General features: G+C 35.1%; 2 protein-coding genes across 2 annotated transcripts; both read right to left on the bottom strand.

The window, feature by feature from the left end:
• Positions 1-5682: 5682 nt before the first annotated feature.
• LOC111313799 (calmodulin-like protein 3) lies at positions 5683-8570 on the bottom strand. The gene has a single exon (XM_022914571.2). It carries the CDS (start codon positions 7804-7806, stop codon positions 7213-7215), a length of 594 nt encoding a protein of 197 aa, XP_022770306.2. The 5' UTR covers positions 7807-8570; the 3' UTR covers positions 5683-7212.
• Positions 8571-9034: 464 nt separating this feature from the next.
• LOC111313798 (brefeldin A-inhibited guanine nucleotide-exchange protein 2-like) lies at positions 9035-17985 on the bottom strand. The gene is made up of 11 exons (XM_022914570.2): positions 16529-17985; positions 15375-15692; positions 14929-15274; positions 14414-14836; positions 14033-14325; positions 13378-13651; positions 12415-12920; positions 12004-12325; positions 11534-11912; positions 10713-11398; positions 9035-9714 (listed from the first exon to the last, which is right to left on the bottom strand). The coding sequence occupies exons 1-11, from the start codon at positions 17707-17709 to the stop codon at positions 9103-9105; spliced, it is 5340 nt and encodes a 1779-aa protein (XP_022770305.2). The 5' UTR covers positions 17710-17985; the 3' UTR covers positions 9035-9102.
• Between the last annotated feature and the right edge of the window lie 698 nt (positions 17986-18683).

Raw genomic sequence — 18683 nt, 5'->3', positions numbered from 1 at the left:
ATAAATTCGAATTAAGTCAAAATTCAAGAAATATGGATTACATTGTCAACCCTACTTATACGAAAGTTTTAATCGAGTAGCATAGCATATTTTCCTGACTATAAATTAAACTTTGTATAACACAAAATATAATAAAATTAAAATTTTAATTGATATGACGTCTAGTAGTTTTATTCTGTTCGTGGTGGAAACAGAAACTACGTTGAGATCATTTTCTAATGGATTAATGAAGTCTGAAATTTTCTGTGGCTTTTCATAATTCTTACTTGCTTCTCGTCATGGCTTGTTATCAGTACTGAACTCTCTTGTTCAAATGAAATTTATATATTAATGCTAAAGAAAACTAATGAATCAATTGAACTGATTCAGCTATATATATAGTCACGATGATGAAATGAGAGTTGAGTTTAAGTATGAAGAAGGGCGTCAGCAAAATTTATAACAAGGAGGGACGTCAGGAACTGTTGGATTTTGTCTCCAAGTTGCGATGCTTTTCACGTAAGCTAGCTAGTTGCCAACTCATGCATGCTACACATGTGCACTCTCCTGCTGGATCTCGCTCGAGCAGTTCAAACGTTAAAAGGTTTCACACTACGGAATATTCCGTTCCCGGTCACCATATATGTCATTTTTTTTTCTCCTTGGCTTTTAATTCAAGCACGCATTTGACTGTTATCTACGCAAGGAAAGTAGTGTAGCCTTGCAACTCAAGTGAAGTCCAATGCTTCAACATTCATGTTTTCTCTCTCTGAGCTGAATTCTTGGAAGGTACTATTAAAACTCTTTAATCATTGGATTATATATACTATATCTGTAATTATATCTAACTTTTTACTTTTTACTTTTTACTGTAAGTAATAATTAATTAATTGATAATTTTAGAATGAAAAGTGAAATATTGTTATTATTTCATCCATTTAATTCGTGCAGTCATTTTAAGAATCTATGATAAATTTAAGGTTAAAATTTTAATGTCAAAAACCCCTTTTTTTTATATATATTTTTGGACTGCAGTCTCCATTAATATATTCAAACAAAAACATTAACAGTCATTTTTATATATTTTTTCTCAAGTTATAGTCATTAATTCAAGGGAGAGGAAGAGTTAGCTAGTTGGCTTGTTATTAATTGATTGAGGGAATATAGAATTGAATAATAAATAGTCTTATTACATCACATAAGCTGCTTGTGACCTGCCCTGCCCCAGCCGTGAACGATAATGTCAATCGATGCTTTTTCAATTTCAATTAAATCGAAATGAATCTAACAATGCACCCAAAATTGATAAAAATAAGTCAAAACATTTTTGTCTCATCAGAAGATAGTTCTTTCAAAACTCTTTAGATCTCAACGTGCTCACTTTGACTTAACCTGCATATCGCCAATAAGTAGCAGTATAGTAGCTATACTTAATTTCATTTACAATAAGAAGATTGAAATTAATGATGAACACTTGGTTAGTGGTCCTTAATTTCTTACATCACTATAATGAAAATGCCTCATCAACTATAAATTGATTCCATGACAAACACATTGATTCAATTAGTGACGCTGTAGTAATTAAAAAAAAACTAAACATAGCTGTCTGTGAGAAGAAACAAATATATAGAATAATGTTAATGTTCATGAATTATGTAATTTGCAAAGAAAAAAGTGCTTAATCTCTTATTATAATACAAAAAATATGTGAATTATGTTGTGGTGGAGTGGCAGGTAACAATGAAACTGCAAAGAAAAGGAAGCTAGCTGAGATCTCAAGGTAAAGAAATCTAAAAGGGTAGGAGGGGTTAGGGTGACAACAAATAAAGCATTTGAAACCGACAATGGGATTTGACTGCATCATCCATGGTGCATTGATGTATGTTGAATCAGAAACCAGGGCGTGTGGGCGTGAATGAGATGAAAGAAGAGAGAAATTAAGCGTGGGTGGCGCTGACATGCCCAGATGCCACCAACAAAGACTGACTCCCACAACTCAAACACTGAGAAATTAAGAGAACTGCAAATTAAGCACACCCAACCCAACCCAACCCAAAAAAGGGCAACAAAAATAGCTGCACGAGCGGTCCTGCTTCCATTCTTTGTTGATTAGGTCCAATGAGAAAGAGGAGTCTATTTATGGCTAATGGGAAGAGCCTTAGGTGTTTCTCTGTCCCTATATCACACCCTACTCTAAGAACTCTATATTCACTTCTCACCTCCTCCATATAGTCCACACCCTGAATCCCATGAACCCATTTGATGCTTTCTGTCGGATTTTCACTTTCTCTATTTTTGTTCGAACAAAACTTGTCTGGCTATTTGAACATATACGTAAAGCTCCAAGACTCTCAAATAAGGTTATAACTAGATTTTCAAATAGAGATGTTACTCTTACTCATATTTAATAGAAATTCAAATTTTTTATTAAGTATAGAGATGGAAATGGATAATTAGCACTCATCCTATACCCACATCCTACATATATATTTATATATTTTTTTAGTAAATAAATTTTTATTAAATAATATAAATTATTATTTTAGATTAATTAGAATTAATATATGTTTATTAAAATATATATTTATAAAATATTATCTAAATATACAAGATATAAATAAAAAGTTAAAAAAATAAAATTTAGTTTTTATTTTGTTATTTTTAAGTTACGAGTATAAAAATTATTCATACTCATTAAATATACACGAAAATAAAAATAGGGATAAATTGAAATATCTATTGGATATAGTTACAAGAATGGACATAATATAAAAATTTTAGGATGAGAATGAAAAATGCTCTACTCTCTTCATACCTTACCCATTAACATCCCTATTTTCTAAACCATGATTTTGATAATTAATTAATGTCACTCTATTTTATATCCATATCTTAATTCTGAAAGTATTATTATTCGTAATGAATTTTTGAATTTAATAAGCTAGGCATATAATCTTACCCCAAGCATTAGGGAGATCCATATATATATATATATATATATATAGCATCATGAATGAGATTTTATCCTTCCATTTTTAAAGGGTGAGGATATAACATATATTTCATATTTGGTGCATAAAATGATAAATAGAATATAATAATAATCATCTTATACTATATTTAGTTTGTATTTATAGAGGATGATAGGATTATAAGGAGTATTAATTATTCTCTTGGCATATCATGATTCAATCTTTTTAAAATGAAGATAATTATTTTTAATCCATGAAATTGAACTTGTATACATTATTATACTCTTAAAAACTATATTAATAATTTAAATTATATAAAATTTGAAAAAAAAAAATTTGACCAACAAATAAATTATTATATCTTAATCTTTATATATATCAAATATAAAACAAGATGATATTATTTAATATAATCATATTTATAATATCATCTTCTCTTATATTATTATAATTTTATATATCAAACAAATCTATATGCTATAACATCACGAAGAGCAATCCCTCCTCAATCAACGGCTCATTTGTCGATTAATTATATACGAACGTGACAAAACCAAATTATCATGCTAACCCTCATAAATTGTTAAATCAAGGACAGGTCATCGTTTAAGGCTTTAATACAGGTCTTTAAAATTATATGTTCTAAATGTGAGATGATGCAGCATCGATATTTACTTTTACTGAACGATTGATCACACTTATAGAGTTGGCTATTGGATTAATTTCTTTAGTGCAAAGAAAGAAGTCAAACTCACTCCAATCCCTCATTTTAATTAGTGGGGAAGAGAGGAATTAATAAGAACAGACAAAACAATATAAATTTAATAATAATAAATTGTTTGATAGGAACAAATAGAAAGGGTTGGTGATTGGATGAAGGAGAATCTGAATTGAAATTGGTGCTCTCGCAGTCCGCCTTATCTTCATCTTCATCTTCACGTTACTCTCGTCCCTCTCATCGAATTTAGCCAAACCCTCTCCCTCGTACTAAACCCCCAAAAACAATAATGAAAACTACCTTAATTTTTTTTTTTTTTGGAAATTAAAATTGTTTCCCTCTCAAAATATAGAGCCAGCAAATTGAAGATATAGCATATAATATGAAACCAAAAATTTTTCATGGTGATTAGAATAAAACAAACAATCGTTTTTTCTTAAGCGGTCAACGTGCCCCTTCATCACCTCCTAGGTACTGAAATCCATCTTCTGTTTAACAGCAACAGCTTTTATTTGTGATCTCTATTATTATTATCACTTATTATTCGATTAAATTTTCAAACCATATATTTAGTACTGTTTATTCAAACTATAGTTGTGTTTTATCGTCCTTTTTATTCTTACAAGATAAATCACCTTGTACAAAATCTAAACACAAATTAATTTAGTTGAAGTTAATTCTTAGTACTGTTAATTCAAACTATAGTTGTGTTTTTCTTTTATTTTGTTGTATGTTTGCCAAGTAATTGCTTGCCAGGTTTGCCTAGTTTTGAAAATTAAGTTGGTCCCAACGCTAATTCTCTTAGGTTCACCAGACCGGTTTACCAAGTCCAAAACAGCGTAGAGTACACCGGGTTTATCGAAGCAAAACCCTTTAAAAAATTAAGCAACGAGTTGAATTTTGTGAAGAGAAGAGGTTAAGTCTTCAAGAACATAGCCTTCCCTTTAGAAAGAAAACGAAACAAATGAAAGTTGTTGGAGCCTTGGTCTAATTGCAACAATAATACTTTAATACTTAAACATTATTTTAATCTAACCCTCTTCTATTAAACAAAACAAACCCATTATCTTGTCCAAATTAACAATTGTTTTAGTAAAGCTAATCCATTAAGAGATTGGACCACCTCAACGGGAAAAAAATGTGCTTTCATTTCCATGTGAAGGGGAGGGGGGCTCCTATTGCTTCGAATCTAGCATTGTGTTTCATGTTCTCATTCTCTAAGAAGCCGCTTTATAGCCAAAGTGGCTTGAGATTGTTGCACCCATTTTCTCTGTCCTCCATGGAAGGCCAATTCAAAGCTTTCATTCTTTAGTTAATTAATCCAACCACATCGAGCACTGGGAATTTTTTAGGGACTAAACAGCCGACCAAACTGAGGTTGCCATGTGACTGATAGCGATTGTTTTGGAATCATTATTGTCATCTCTTCACCTGCTTGTATGACCTCCTTCAAATTTCAATTCAATCACTAGTGCAAAATGCAAATGGTATAGCATAATGTCAACGATTTCTTTCCACATTGATTGCTAAATCCAGAGGGTTTTTTCTATGTTGTCTTAACTTTTTCTATATTCCATTTTCAACCTATTGTTCAAGGCAGGCAATTAGCGACTCTTCTTCATAATTCACCTCCTTACATCATTAAACCATATATTTACAAAGTTCATTACTAATAATTAGAATGACTAGTCCGATGCCAATAAAAATGTTATGCAATCAATTAATTATTATGATTTAGCATGACCTAGAAACTTTATGATCTTAAATATTATTTCTGATAGGGCAAGGTATCTAAAGTTGAAATTAATAATTAATATAGGAACAATATATATAGGACTTCCCTAACAAAGCAATAGCTTTGCAAGCGAACCTTTTTAATTCATATAAATGGTAATAATAACATTATCCATCTAGAAATCAACTCTTTTTTAAGGCAATTAAGTACAACAGATTGCCTAGTACCCATATATTTATATTTGAGGGGGAAAAAAAAGATCCTTATATAATTTGGTTCCAACATATATGGGAGTGTCAATTGTTGTTAAGAACCTTCAGCAAAAATATTTGTGGTTTCGATTGGAATTTGGAATAGTTTCGATAGATGGGAGCTTGGAAAAATGTAGTTTAATATTAAGAAAAGGAGGTTAAAATGCATTCATGTGTGGGACTCGAGCAAAGAAATTGCCTCCAAAGGACAAAATAATGATAACTTTGAGAAGTTACTTTTCAGTTGTGTTTTGCATTCTAAAAGGTTATAAAACTATAGAGAGAGGATTTCTTTTCATGCTGTTTGAAAAGGATGAGAATTAATAGTGGAAGTTTAAAAACAACTGAATATTTTTACAAGAGCAAAGAAAACAGCATGATTGCGTTCAACATGGCTGGCCATTGCTAAAAACACTGGAAAAGGTACAGTTTGGTGCATGTCTTTCGACAACTCATGAAAATATCGTTTGGAGCAGCTTGGACACAAAAATGATTGGTTAATAAGGGCCAGGCCATAATAAAAAGTTTAAGCGGCCTAATGTCAGTACTGATCAGTGTAGCAAAAGAACTTCTATCCGATCCCGCTCGTCTCACCATTACAAGCTCAATCGCCTTGTTATAGGCCTTTTTTGGCTAATGGGTCTGGCCCTAGGACAATTGGTCTGTTAAGGACCTTTTGGGCTAATGGCCCCCTGCTAAAGACCTAGCAAAAGGATATCTCTGCGATGCTGTGTTTTAGTGTTTCCAATCAGGCCAACAGCGTAGGATAATAAATAGAAAATAAATGGATCAGTCAGAGGTTTATCCGACAACCAACGTTCATGTAAAAATATCCAGTTGGCATTTTGAATTGCATGGATTGATTAATAAATTTTCCAACTTCTAACTGTTCATGAGCTTAGCCAGAAAAGCGAAGGCGGCAACTGAAAATTAATCATATGTTGACAATGAAAAAGAAAACGTGAACATTTCAAACTTAGTTTTTTGTTTTTTTGCTAATGCTAGTGTCAAGAATTCTTGGGTTGTCACAAAGTTGCCGTCTCGTGGCTGTAATATCCTACACTGTAGCTGTGATAATTAAAACAATGACAAGACTTCCTAAGCGGCCCAGCATGTACTACTAGACAAATGATGGAGGACCCATACCCCAAATACTTGCCTTAAGCTCCCTGTGAACAGAGTGGGTGTAGATGTGGATGTGGAGTGGCAAAGAAAGATAGGCAAACAGGAGCACCTCTGATTCCGGCAAAAGGAAAAATCCAAAAACTTGTTATAAACTTGGAACTTATGGATCTACCTCAGTAAATTCTGCCCATTTGTGAGAATATCTAACACAATCAGCTTTTATAATCTGGCTTACAATCTACTTCGATAATATGGCTATGTTATTCAAGACATTTCTATTAAGACCTAATGTTAAATTACAGGACGCTACTTTCAACTCATTACATTTAAGACCAAACTTCAAATGATAAGGTTCTAGACAGAATATAAAACGAATTATTAGCACCTGGAGAATATTCAAAGTAAAGTTTTTCTTTTTGACTTTTCTCACGTTCAACTTGTACCTGAGGTCATCATTGATCGAAATTCTATGAAGTCTACAAATCCATCTCCATCCTTATCAACACCTCTGATCATGCGCTTGCACTCTTGAAGACTACACTTGCTGAATCCAAGGCTAATCAGAACCTTACGCAACTCTTTGGCAGAGATTAACCCGTTTTTATCATTATCAAAGATGAGAAAAGCATCCATAAGATAATCTTCCTCGTTATTGCTGCTACAAATTGCTCCATCGGTATTAACTGCATGCATAAACTCATCCAAGTCGATGAAACCATCTCCATTAGAATCCATTTCTCTAATCATTCCTTCAGCTGCTTTGGAGGCTGTAGATTTTTCATGTCCAAGGCACAAAAGTACCTCACTGAGCTCTAAAGAAGATATCTTTCCATCCCCATTTGCGTCGATGACTTTGAAGACTTGTCTAAACTGACCAGACAGTTCCATGGCCCCAAAAGACGATGTTATCAAATGAAAACCTGATGACAATCTACGGTGTTTTCTTCTCTTGCATTTGTTGACATGAAGAAAAAGTTCAGCTCTCTTATACAAAGAGATCCAACAGGTTCTGAAAGAACTTAGCATAATCCAAAGACTGAAACAAAGAAGTAACCTGTAAAAATGATAGTTATTGTGCCAAGAATGGTTGATGTTGCAAGTTATACGAGAGCTTAAAATTATGGCTCTTCTCAAGAAATTTAGTTATTTGTCACCTAGTAATAATTTTATGGGTACAACACCCTGCATAAAGACCAAATAATCCCCTAGTGGAAGGGATATTCTCCATCGCTTCAACCTTGTAAATCAGATAGAGAGAAGGGTATGGATAGAGAATCAAGATAGAGAGAAGGGTATGGATAGAGAATCAAGACTAAGACAAATGTCCTTTTAACGTTACGTTGTGTTGATCAAGTCTTGTATGGTGGATGCCAGCAGAATTCATAGAATATATGCAAAACCGAAAGGGGCCGGCATATTTGTTTTCAACTACCCTTGTGTTTGTTTTTAAACGTCGTGGCCTTACCGGCTCCAGTTTCTTGGAAGGCAGGCAGTTACGATTTCCTTCATTTGGTGAAGAGAAATGACGGCAACCGGTGCTTTCCTTCGTTAGTTGAACATTCTGTTTTCCTTTTCCGGGCGATTTGAGAATTCAGCTGTCCCAAAGAAAATTCATATTTCCCCAAGTTTCTGCACAAAATATGCAATCGATCTTGGAGAAATTTTGTTTGTTAAAGTTTCCCAATCTCCAACTGTCAACACAATACATGTTTCAAACAAACGGACAAATATAGAACTTCAAATTGAAATTTCAATCACTTATTGATCCACTTTATTGCTTCCATTCAAATTGACAACCACCTCGTTTCAAAATAATCTTTTCTTCAATAAAGGTGAGTAGATTATTCACTCACCCTTTGTTTTTTACTGTCTATCTCATTCAGGAAAGAATCATCTAGGAAGGCAAAAACTTCGGGGTCACCAACCTCAAAAATGTGTCTATACAAGTTAATAAGAGGCCTCCTTCAATCTTACGTATTTACTACGAAAATTTCTTACAGAAAAATTAATGTTCTGAAACTCGTATCAAAGGAAAAAAAAAATTTGACTACCATACAACACAAAATTCCCCAGCTGATATCTACGAATTCTGAAGAGAGTGGCTGTTGTCCTACATAAACTACACAGTAGGTTCAGAAGCGCTAGCCAATTCAAAACCAACTCTTAACTCTTGAAACTATATATCAGGTGACAATTATTATAAACTAAAGGAGAAAATGAAAACTATGGAGTTGGATAACAGGTGAAAAAAAAAAAATATATATATATATATATATATATATATATATCATACATCCAAAACATAGTCCAATTTCACCAAGATCAACATGATCGAAGCAAAAGAGGACCCACTGAGGAGCTAAGCATATCACTAAGAGCTACCTGGACCTCATTTGAGCCATGCTCACAACTTATCAAGCTCGAAAGAAGAGGGAAGAACTGAGCTAAGTTCTTCTCAAACAAAGTGTCTCCCAAACTACAAATGGCCCAGAGAGTCGCCACAATAAGAGGTGCACGGGCAGCCAATTCTCTTCGTTTCCCAGAACCTAAAGGAATCAACCATTGGGCTTGCCCATTGGGAGATGCTTCAGAAGTCTGTCCAGTGCGTGCAGTTTCTATATAAAACAGTAACACCTCCTGGCAAAGATCAACAAGATGGGACTCTACTTCAGCCTCCTCATACCTTGGAGGCCTATCCAATATCAGATTCTGCAAGAATGTAAGGCAAAATTGATATGACTCATTCTCAAGACGCAATAGTGGAGGATCTTGCATTTGGGTTATGGGACCAAACTCTTGAAGCTTGGATCGTAACAGAGTATTGTTGTTGATCCTGTGAGCATGGGATGCCACATCATGCATTGCATCAAAGAGAACTAAGGTGTTCTTAGCTGAAAGGTGAGTTCGATACATGTTGTAAATTTCGACCACCGCCTGTCAGGAGAATAAGAACAGCAAAATCACACCCAAGAGTCAAAGTTAGCCCATTTCAAACTTAAAATAAGCCTATTATTTAGTTAGATATTTGTGCAAATATAAATGTAAAAGCAAAGGAAAATGAAAAAAAAAAAAAAAGAAAAGGACAATTAAAACTTGTTTATTTTAGAAATTTGTAATTTAAAAAATGGTCTAACAAAAATCAAGCCTTTGTGCCATAACTCTGACAAAGTGATTAGATTAAACAGCTTTGTTAATTATCAACCTTTATAAAAGTTCAAACACTTAGGAGGAAGGGACCAACTCTAGAAAGTTAAATTGGATGATGAACCATAATAGATCCAAAGCCATTGTCAAAGATAAGGAAAGCAATCCATAGTTGCACTACTTCTCTCTCCATGGCGAGGACTTATTTCCATATGAAAAGATAAAGAAGCAATCAGCATAGAAACTTCACCCATACATTTATTCCAATTGCAAAGTGTCTTAAAGGACTACCAGATTCAAAATTTAGATAGTTTCAAATATTTTTACACAATAATTTTAGCACTCTAATTCAAAAAGTTATAAGAGAGAAAGAAAGAAAACCATACTGTTTAAGTGCAAAGCATCCTATATCTGAAAAAAATACTTAGATTGCAAAAGCCTCATTAAAAAGCTTAAATACTATTTCCAGCACATTCTATTTTACCGACACAGTATGAGTCCTTGTGTAAGTCTAGCAGCTACAACATGTAAACCATCTGTGAAGGCGTCAAAGAGCGCTAGAAGAGACAAGTATTCAAAGGTGTATGCTTATATCACAAATGTCTTAAGCATTATAGGGGTACGACACCTTCCGCAAGTTTGAATCCTCCATCACTTAACTCTAAAAATTAATTATTTAGAAAAAAAGAAAGAGATGAAAGATTATATTTCCATTCCATTTCTTTACTTGTTTTATGATATGAGAAAAGGTTTCTAATGGTTTTACAATATTGAGATGAGAAGTCTACCTGAATCAATAAAAGCTGAACAGCGGCACGGCACTTCGCATCAGATAAAGAAGCAAAAAGTCGCTGTGTTCTCAGGCTCTCTGAATCACCATGAGACATGTCAGAACCAGAAGAAGCCTCATTACTTTGGCTGTTCAAAGCATGTTCATTGCTTTCAGCCATGCTCTCCCCACTAACAATGTAAGAAAAATCAGGAAGTGTTGCATTCGCTGCTTCTTTTAATGAAGAAACTACTTCCAGCCACTTCTCCTCAGAAAAAAGATCACCAGCATTGCTCATCAAACGTACAAATGCAGCAATTCCAATACCGGCTAGGCTTTGGTGAGGACGCTTGATGAAACTGACAAGTAAAGAGAGAACCTTCCTCAAAAGTGGATTGACAGTACTATAAAAATTCACAAAAAGATCTACAACTAATTGGAGTGCCAATGTACAAGTCTCGTAGAGCCATTCATCTTGATCAAGTTCATCAATGTCATTAACAATTCCCTGCTCAGGTGAATCACCACCAGACGGATCAATAGCATGACGCACATAGTCAAATATTGGAAAAAGGACAGATTCAAAAACCCTTTCCCACAAAGGCAATGAGAAGAGGTGACCATGGTTGCGCAAAGTTTCAAACAGCACTTGTAAAGCACTCTTCCTAATTTCTGGCCTAGGGTCAAAACTAAGTTCTGATAAACCTGCACAGCAAAATGTGACAGAAGTTGAGTTCAGAATAGAATTCACTTCTAAAGTTTGAAGATAAAAGTAACTTTGAAAACTCAAGCAAATTCAAATGCCTTCTAACAATAAAACAACTAGTTCATTTTCCATACCAGCCAACAACGGAAACCAGAAATAGAGATGATCATCTTTATCTATGAGCTCTCCATTCTCTTGTCTAACATCTTTTCCCTTGTGAGGTGAAGATGGAGAAATCTTCCCAGATTCCTTGTCCTTATTCTTTGATGAGGAGCCAAGATCCCCCTCTGCAAGTTTCGTGGCACAGAAACGTAGAAAAGCAATCGCATTGAGACTAATGTCTTTGTTGAATCTACTATTGGTGAATGCAATTAAGCAATTCACACAATCTGTGAAGGTGGTTGTTTCAGTTTCAGTAATGTATGGGAAATAGTCTCGAATAATCTTTTCCATTATTTCAAAGGCTAACAGTACAATGTTTTTGTGGTCGTCATAAGCTGCAGTAGTGAAGACCTGAAAAGGATTTATCAGTTCAATAATAAACTGATCAAAGATTAAGGTTTCACAAGTTAGGATCTAGATGAAGTTATTAAAAATTCAATACCATGAACATGCTCTTCCATCCTGATTTGACGTTGTTGACACGAGATAACACCATCTGTGAGACACATCTAATGATTAATTCTCGGATTTCAACAGCACTACTCTTGCGCATAACAATGACAAAAGGCTTCATAAATTCATTCTGAAAATTGTAATTAGCCAACTCTTCTCGCTCCAAAAATTTCATTGATAGCTGCCGTAAAGAGTCCATTGCAAAAATAGCAATTGACAGATTTTCAGAACAGCCAATGGTCACAAAGAAATTGGAGAGTACAAGCCAGATGCTTGACCATACAAGCCTGATCCGGTTCATGTTATAGTGCCTGTCAGCAGATCAGAAAATTTACAGTTAAGAATATAAACAAATATACTGCACTAAGATAAGCCAAAAGAAGAGAAGAATGAATCTTACGCAATCTCAACAATCTTGGTAAGGCTAAAAACCCGAGGATCAGATGTAGATCGTAACTCCTCCATGGACACCTTACAGAGAGCCTTAACAAAGTCTATGATAGCCTCACTATTCAATTTTTGACTACGTGTGAATATACGATTCATTTCAGAGCTTCCTACTTGTTCTAACATGTTGAGATTAGAGACTAAATTGTTCATCTGTTCAGATGTGACTGCCCCAGCCAAATTACCTCCAATACCAGCACTATCATATGAGCCCCTCATCACAGCAGCAGAAGCATACTGAATTCTTCCTGGTCCCTTTTTCTTTAAAACAGGAAGGACAGATGACTTGGCTTGCTTAGATTTTTCTGACTCATTCTGAGGAAAGGCAAAAAAAGTAGCATCTGGAGGAGCACCCTCTCCCAAGAGATGCAAATGCTCAAACCGGGATACACAAGTCAAAATATGCTCCCAAGCTTCTTGTAAATAATTTCCATCTTCATCTGCAATTGTAACTATTGCCTATTAACAATGTAAATGGAAAACTGAATGTTAGATCCACAAGCAAATGGAATGCTTTTAGAAATCAACTAAATGGATCTTGCTAACGAGTTCCCTAAGACCACTTATTAAAAAGTTTCTATTTAAAGAATAACTTCATTCAGCATATGGGGAGTGATCATATTCAGTAAAAAAATGGCAAATTTGCCCTACTGACATTTCTCTTGGAGTGAGGTTGAGCAAGTCAACCATTCATTGTCATCTCTATACCAAAAGGTACAATGAATATCTGCAATGGCTAAAACAAAATAAATCGTTCTTACAGTTGTGAATATACTGCATCACAGTTTAACAGATCACAATCATTTGAAAGGGGTAAGATACAGGGGGAAAATACACAAATTAATACACAAATTAAACACAAAATAAAAAAAGGTTACTGACAACAAATTTAATGAAGATGATGCAACACACTAACCTTGATTGCATCTATATTTTTCTGCTTGATATCTGCAGGAGAGTGCAGTGAAGTAAACTTAGCTAATGAAGTCACAAATGCATCTCTATGAGTCTTCATGGACATCACAGCAGTGACATGGATTGCACAGCGGAAGCCTTCAAGACACAATGCTATCACTACTTCATCATCACTTTGGTCAAGAGGCACACTGAAGGCAGCCAACATAGGAGCCCAGCATACCTCAACCATGAATCTTAGAATCACCACATCTGTGGCTGCATAATAAACTGACCTACAAATTGCCAGTACAATGAAAATCAAGGGATAATCAAACACAACATTTCTTCTTCAAACAGGAAATGCCACATTTCAGGAAACATGTGTTGCTAAGTGAGGGGGGGAAATCACATTAAAAGTGCCACAAGGTAAAAGTGAAAATTGTCTAAAATAGAATATAATACTTACAACATCTCAACACATTATTTAAGCTTAAACCATGCAAAAAGTTGAATGAAAATACCTATCCTAATTGCACCTATTCTAATGAAACATAAAAGGAATAAAAAGATTTTAAAAAGACATAGATAAGAGCGGGTTCAGCTATACACAGTCAAACGGGGATCTCTCCTTACTAAAGCATTAATATAAAAGCTTAAAAGCCAGTTGATCTTACTCGGATTTGCGAGCTTTCTCTTTAAATTGTTCTTGCATGTGCCTGATAAGATCATCACTTGTCTCCATATGCTCATCTTCATCACGCTTGCGTATCACAATATTCAAGATACTGTCCAAACCTAATATTCTATTGGAGTTCACTGACTGCTTCTGTTGCACAGACAAATCATCTTCCTTCATTTTGATCTCATTTCTTGATATCCTTTCAAATAATGATCTTAAGTAATCTTCTGGCAAATCTTTTCCATCATCTATGCCACGATTGTTTCTTATGAAATCATCAGCTGACATCTGCACATTTCAATTTAGGAAAAGAGGGAACTTCATCAATTTTCTTGCACTAAATGTCAAGAGGATCAAATGAAGAATGTAAATGCACCTTGTTCTTAACCATAGGGTTATGAGCATCAGTATTGAGCAGTATGACAGAGTAAGCAAGGACATAAGCTGTATCAGCACTGATGAAAGCCTTTGGGTTACATTTGCAGTAACGCTCGGCAAACTTTTCCATGATTCGATCAATCTTTTGTGCCTCACCAGGCAATCTAAAACCTTGCAAAAAAGCTCGGATTGCCTCATCAAACTCCATGCCTTCAAAGTCAAAGGAGTCAACATATGCATGCATCACTTTCAGTGATAAATCTTCCCTTTCTCCAAGATAGTCACCAATCAATGTTTTGTTCAAACCGGATGCATTTTTAAGAAAAGCAGCTATCTCCTCCGGGGAGTCACCAAGCTTATTTGCTTTAATTAGAAATTCAATCCCTTTCTTAGGTTTCCGATTAAAAAGAGATATACCTTCCTGCCACAAATTTTAAATTAGATTTCATGAATGATGATCAGCTAAAATGAGGAGGTGAGACCAGTTTACCAGATATAATCTACATTACATACCTGAAGTTCAAGCTTGTAAGCACGACGTTGCTCAATTGTTAAAACATCAGAAGCTTCACTAGAGGCTTCAGAAGGAGAATCTAACCCTTCAACAGGCTCATCCCCATTCCCATTTTCCATGGGGACATTTCCAGGTTCAGGACTGTTCTCAGCAGCTTCATATTTCTTGGTAGAATGAGGATCTGGAATGCGCAACTGTTTGTTCATCCAGTCTCCCATTGATTTTAAAATAGCCACTAAACACTTCATAGCTTCAAGTTTCATGGTTGCTTCCTGGGGTGGCAATAGTGTTGTAGCTATACCAGGAGGAACACCTTGAGCTGTTTTCAGAAGTCCATTGACCATTCTGCAAAGAATTAATTAAAGAATGAGAAATGCAAAAGCTATTAACTTCTACTAGAAACATGCTATTAATTTTGATGACATTATAGTAGTAAGGAACACACCTCTCAAATATGTTTGACGAATTGACATCACAATCATAGTTGATAAAGATATCTACCAAGATCTGTGAATCAACACAAAGCTTGTCCAGAAAACGAAGAACTATCATCTTTTGCTGAAAATTAGGTTGAGCAACATTTTCCAAGACCCTGAGAACGATCATAGGAAAAAATACTCCAATCTCGGCTTTCAGGCCAGCTCGAAACCTTGACACCAGACTAATGAAAATGGAGCAAGAAAGCTGGAAAACAATCATAAGAGTTGAAGCACTGTTCTTCAATAGTGATAGACACAAGTATTGCTTTATGGCACCTAAAAACCTGTACCACCACAAGCATATCCACCAGAAGAACTTTTTCAAATTCAGGATAAAAATATCAGGACAGGTACTGTGACAAAACAAAAACTGAAATGTGTAAAAGCAATAACATGTTATGTCAATTGTAATCAAGGAAATTGAAAATATTATATGTACTACCGATATGTTAAGTCATGAAATTTATTTTTTCATTTTTTTTTCAGTGATCTCAGTATAAAAATAAAATCTCACAGAGAAATCAAAAACTGAAGGTGGTGCTGCAATATGAATGCAAACAAAACTGTTATTGGAATCAACAAGAAAATGCACCATAGCTTTCCAAAGTAAACAGAGGTGATGGAACTAAATTGCTCAATATAAGGACACCTCAATAAAACACCCACAGATATTTGTTAAATGTTCAAGGGTCCATGACCACAAGATTACCTCACATGAGGGATTCAATTATCCTGCGAAATTCTATACAACCAAGATTTAGTTTCATGTCACCTCATTAGAAAAAGTCACCTCAGATATTTCCAAATCTAACAAAATGCATAATGTTTTTGTCAATCCTCCAAGACTCAGTAGCTAAATGCCTATACCTTACTGTTATTTCTGGTTATTTCCGGATAACCTATATTCACCACATGTTTAACCCCTAGCACATACTAAATGCCTATGCCGCAAACTAATATTAAGAGGGCATATCAATAGTTACATATCACATTTTCCATGAACATAAAAGTAAAGCAAATAAACAATTGAAGCCCTAACCGTAAGAAACTTTTCAAAATGCAAATAAGAATAATCAAATAAATCATAGAAATACATGCAAAGAGGAAACACTAAAGATACCTTTCACTTGTTCTAAAAACAGCTCCAGCATTCTCTAACAAAATCTTCAACAACTCAAGCGCCACAATCTTCCCACTCATCAACCGGGGATCTGCCAAAGCCTCTTTAGGCGGTGTCTTCATTGACAACTTGCAAAGTGCTCTAAACACCAAAAACGCATCCCTTCTCAACTTATTCCCAATCTGAACCTCCGAATCATCATCTCTCTCCACTTCGCCATCTGCCAACTCCCCTTTCCTACCTTCCAATGCTGTCTTATACATACTAATCTCCCAATATTTTGCATCCAACATATCCTTATCAGTAGAATCCAGCAAATCAGCCGGATTCGTTGTTTCAACAGTGGTAGTTTCAAACGCACCATCATGGCCACCTAAAGAAATCTTACTCGGTGCCACTGGATTCAACACTCCATCAATGTCCTGCATAATTTTAGTTATAAACCCTTGAACAAACTGAGTCATAGATCCATCAGTGTCGGATTGCTCAATCGGTTCCATCAATTCAGCCACTACGATAGGCTGAATCGGGACCGTTGTTGAATCAGCCTCCATTCTCCTAAAAACAATTACTAACATTTGAATCAAAGAAGCTTTTGCCGTCGTCTGATTAACCACATTCTTACTCCCTAAGTAAATATCATAACAAGTTCTCACAATTTGCAACAAACAGTCACCATGAATTCGCAGTGAGATGGAAGTTACCGCAGATAAAAGCGTTTTCAAAACCAGTAATTCAACGGCATCTTCGCCTAAATCGTGGCATTTACAGACGGATTCAATCAATTGGGATAGGAGCTGGGCCTCGGGGCCTCCGGTGGGGTCCGCTTCGCCACGTAGGTAGCCATAGGCGATTAACTTCTGAATGCAATCAACAGCTGGATCGACGATCTTGTTGAAAGCGGTGGCGCAAGCGTTGATCAGAGGGCTAAGAATGGACTCTGATTCAGCGAGGGAATATTCTACTGGGCCTCCGTCGTGGAGTGGGCCGGGGATCGAGCTGTCGGGCTCCGAATCCGACGGGGATAGATGCGACTTCGAAGGAGAAGTGAGTCTCTCCAGAAGAGATTTGCATTGGTGAGCGAGTTTGGAGTGCTTCCGCCACGAAGCGTTCTTGATAATTTTCTCTAAGGCCGGGGCTACCACTTGGCTCATGCGGGAATCGACTTCCGAAGAAGCCATTCCCGATTCGGATGTAACACGTCTATCACCAACTCAGATCTAGAAAATGGATAACGAAGCGCTAGGGTTCGTTGTATCTCTCTTTACTTAGAATAGAGTGAATTATCTGAGTGACAAATGGAGTCGAGTTGAGTCGGTGAGCCTACACGATGGCTTTGGTTCTAATTGCGTAAGAATTAGAAAAAAAAAAATAAATGTAAAAGGATAAGGAGCCTGGAGAGGGAAAGGAGAGGAATGAGCTATTTTGATACACAGAGCAGAGGGGTTGAGATTTAGATCGCGTTTTGGTTTTTTATCTTTTTTATCAAAGTTCAAGTTTGAAAGCCGATAGACTGAAATGCCCTTGCTTAGCAACGAGCGTGAGCCGCAACAAAGTGGGAGTTTAACAAGTTTGAATGGTTAAGAGTGATATTTGTGACGTTTAACAAATACGTATTTCATTATCTTTCTGGTGATCGGCAGGCGAATCTTGGACTAACTTCCCGGCCACTTCATACCATTTTATAAGCATTTTTAACAATAATATATGTCAGTTAAATTATTAAAGGCATTGCTAGGATGGATAAAAAATAAATGATAGCAAAATTGAAAAAAAAAAAAAAGAAAAAGAAACCAAAGAAAATATGTTCATACTTTTTTCTAGTATGCTTGATAAAAAAAAATAGAAAAGTGAAAGGAAATTTATTTTTTTCTCCCATCATTAGATATCTTTGAAATTTGAGAAGAACAAAAATATTTTTTATTTTATTTTATCATTATATAGGTGAAGATAAAAAAATTAAAATTTTTAAAATAATAGATAATTTTGCCAATATAGATATTTGATTTATATCTCCCTTCTTTTCTTTTATCTTTTCAATTTAAAATTATTTATTATTTTAATGAGTGTGAAAAATTATAAATTTTTTATGTTCTTTCCTCTCTTTTTTTTTTTTTTACCATCAAATACTCTCAATTTTTATTTTATTTTTATT

The sequence above is a fragment of the Durio zibethinus genome, chromosome 23, assembly GCF_047325235.1.
Source record: "Durio zibethinus cultivar Kanyao isolate XHJ-2024 chromosome 23, ASM4732523v1, whole genome shotgun sequence".
NCBI lineage: Eukaryota > Viridiplantae > Streptophyta > Magnoliopsida > Malvales > Malvaceae > Durio > Durio zibethinus.
This window is presented reverse-complemented; position numbering and strand designations above follow the sequence as displayed.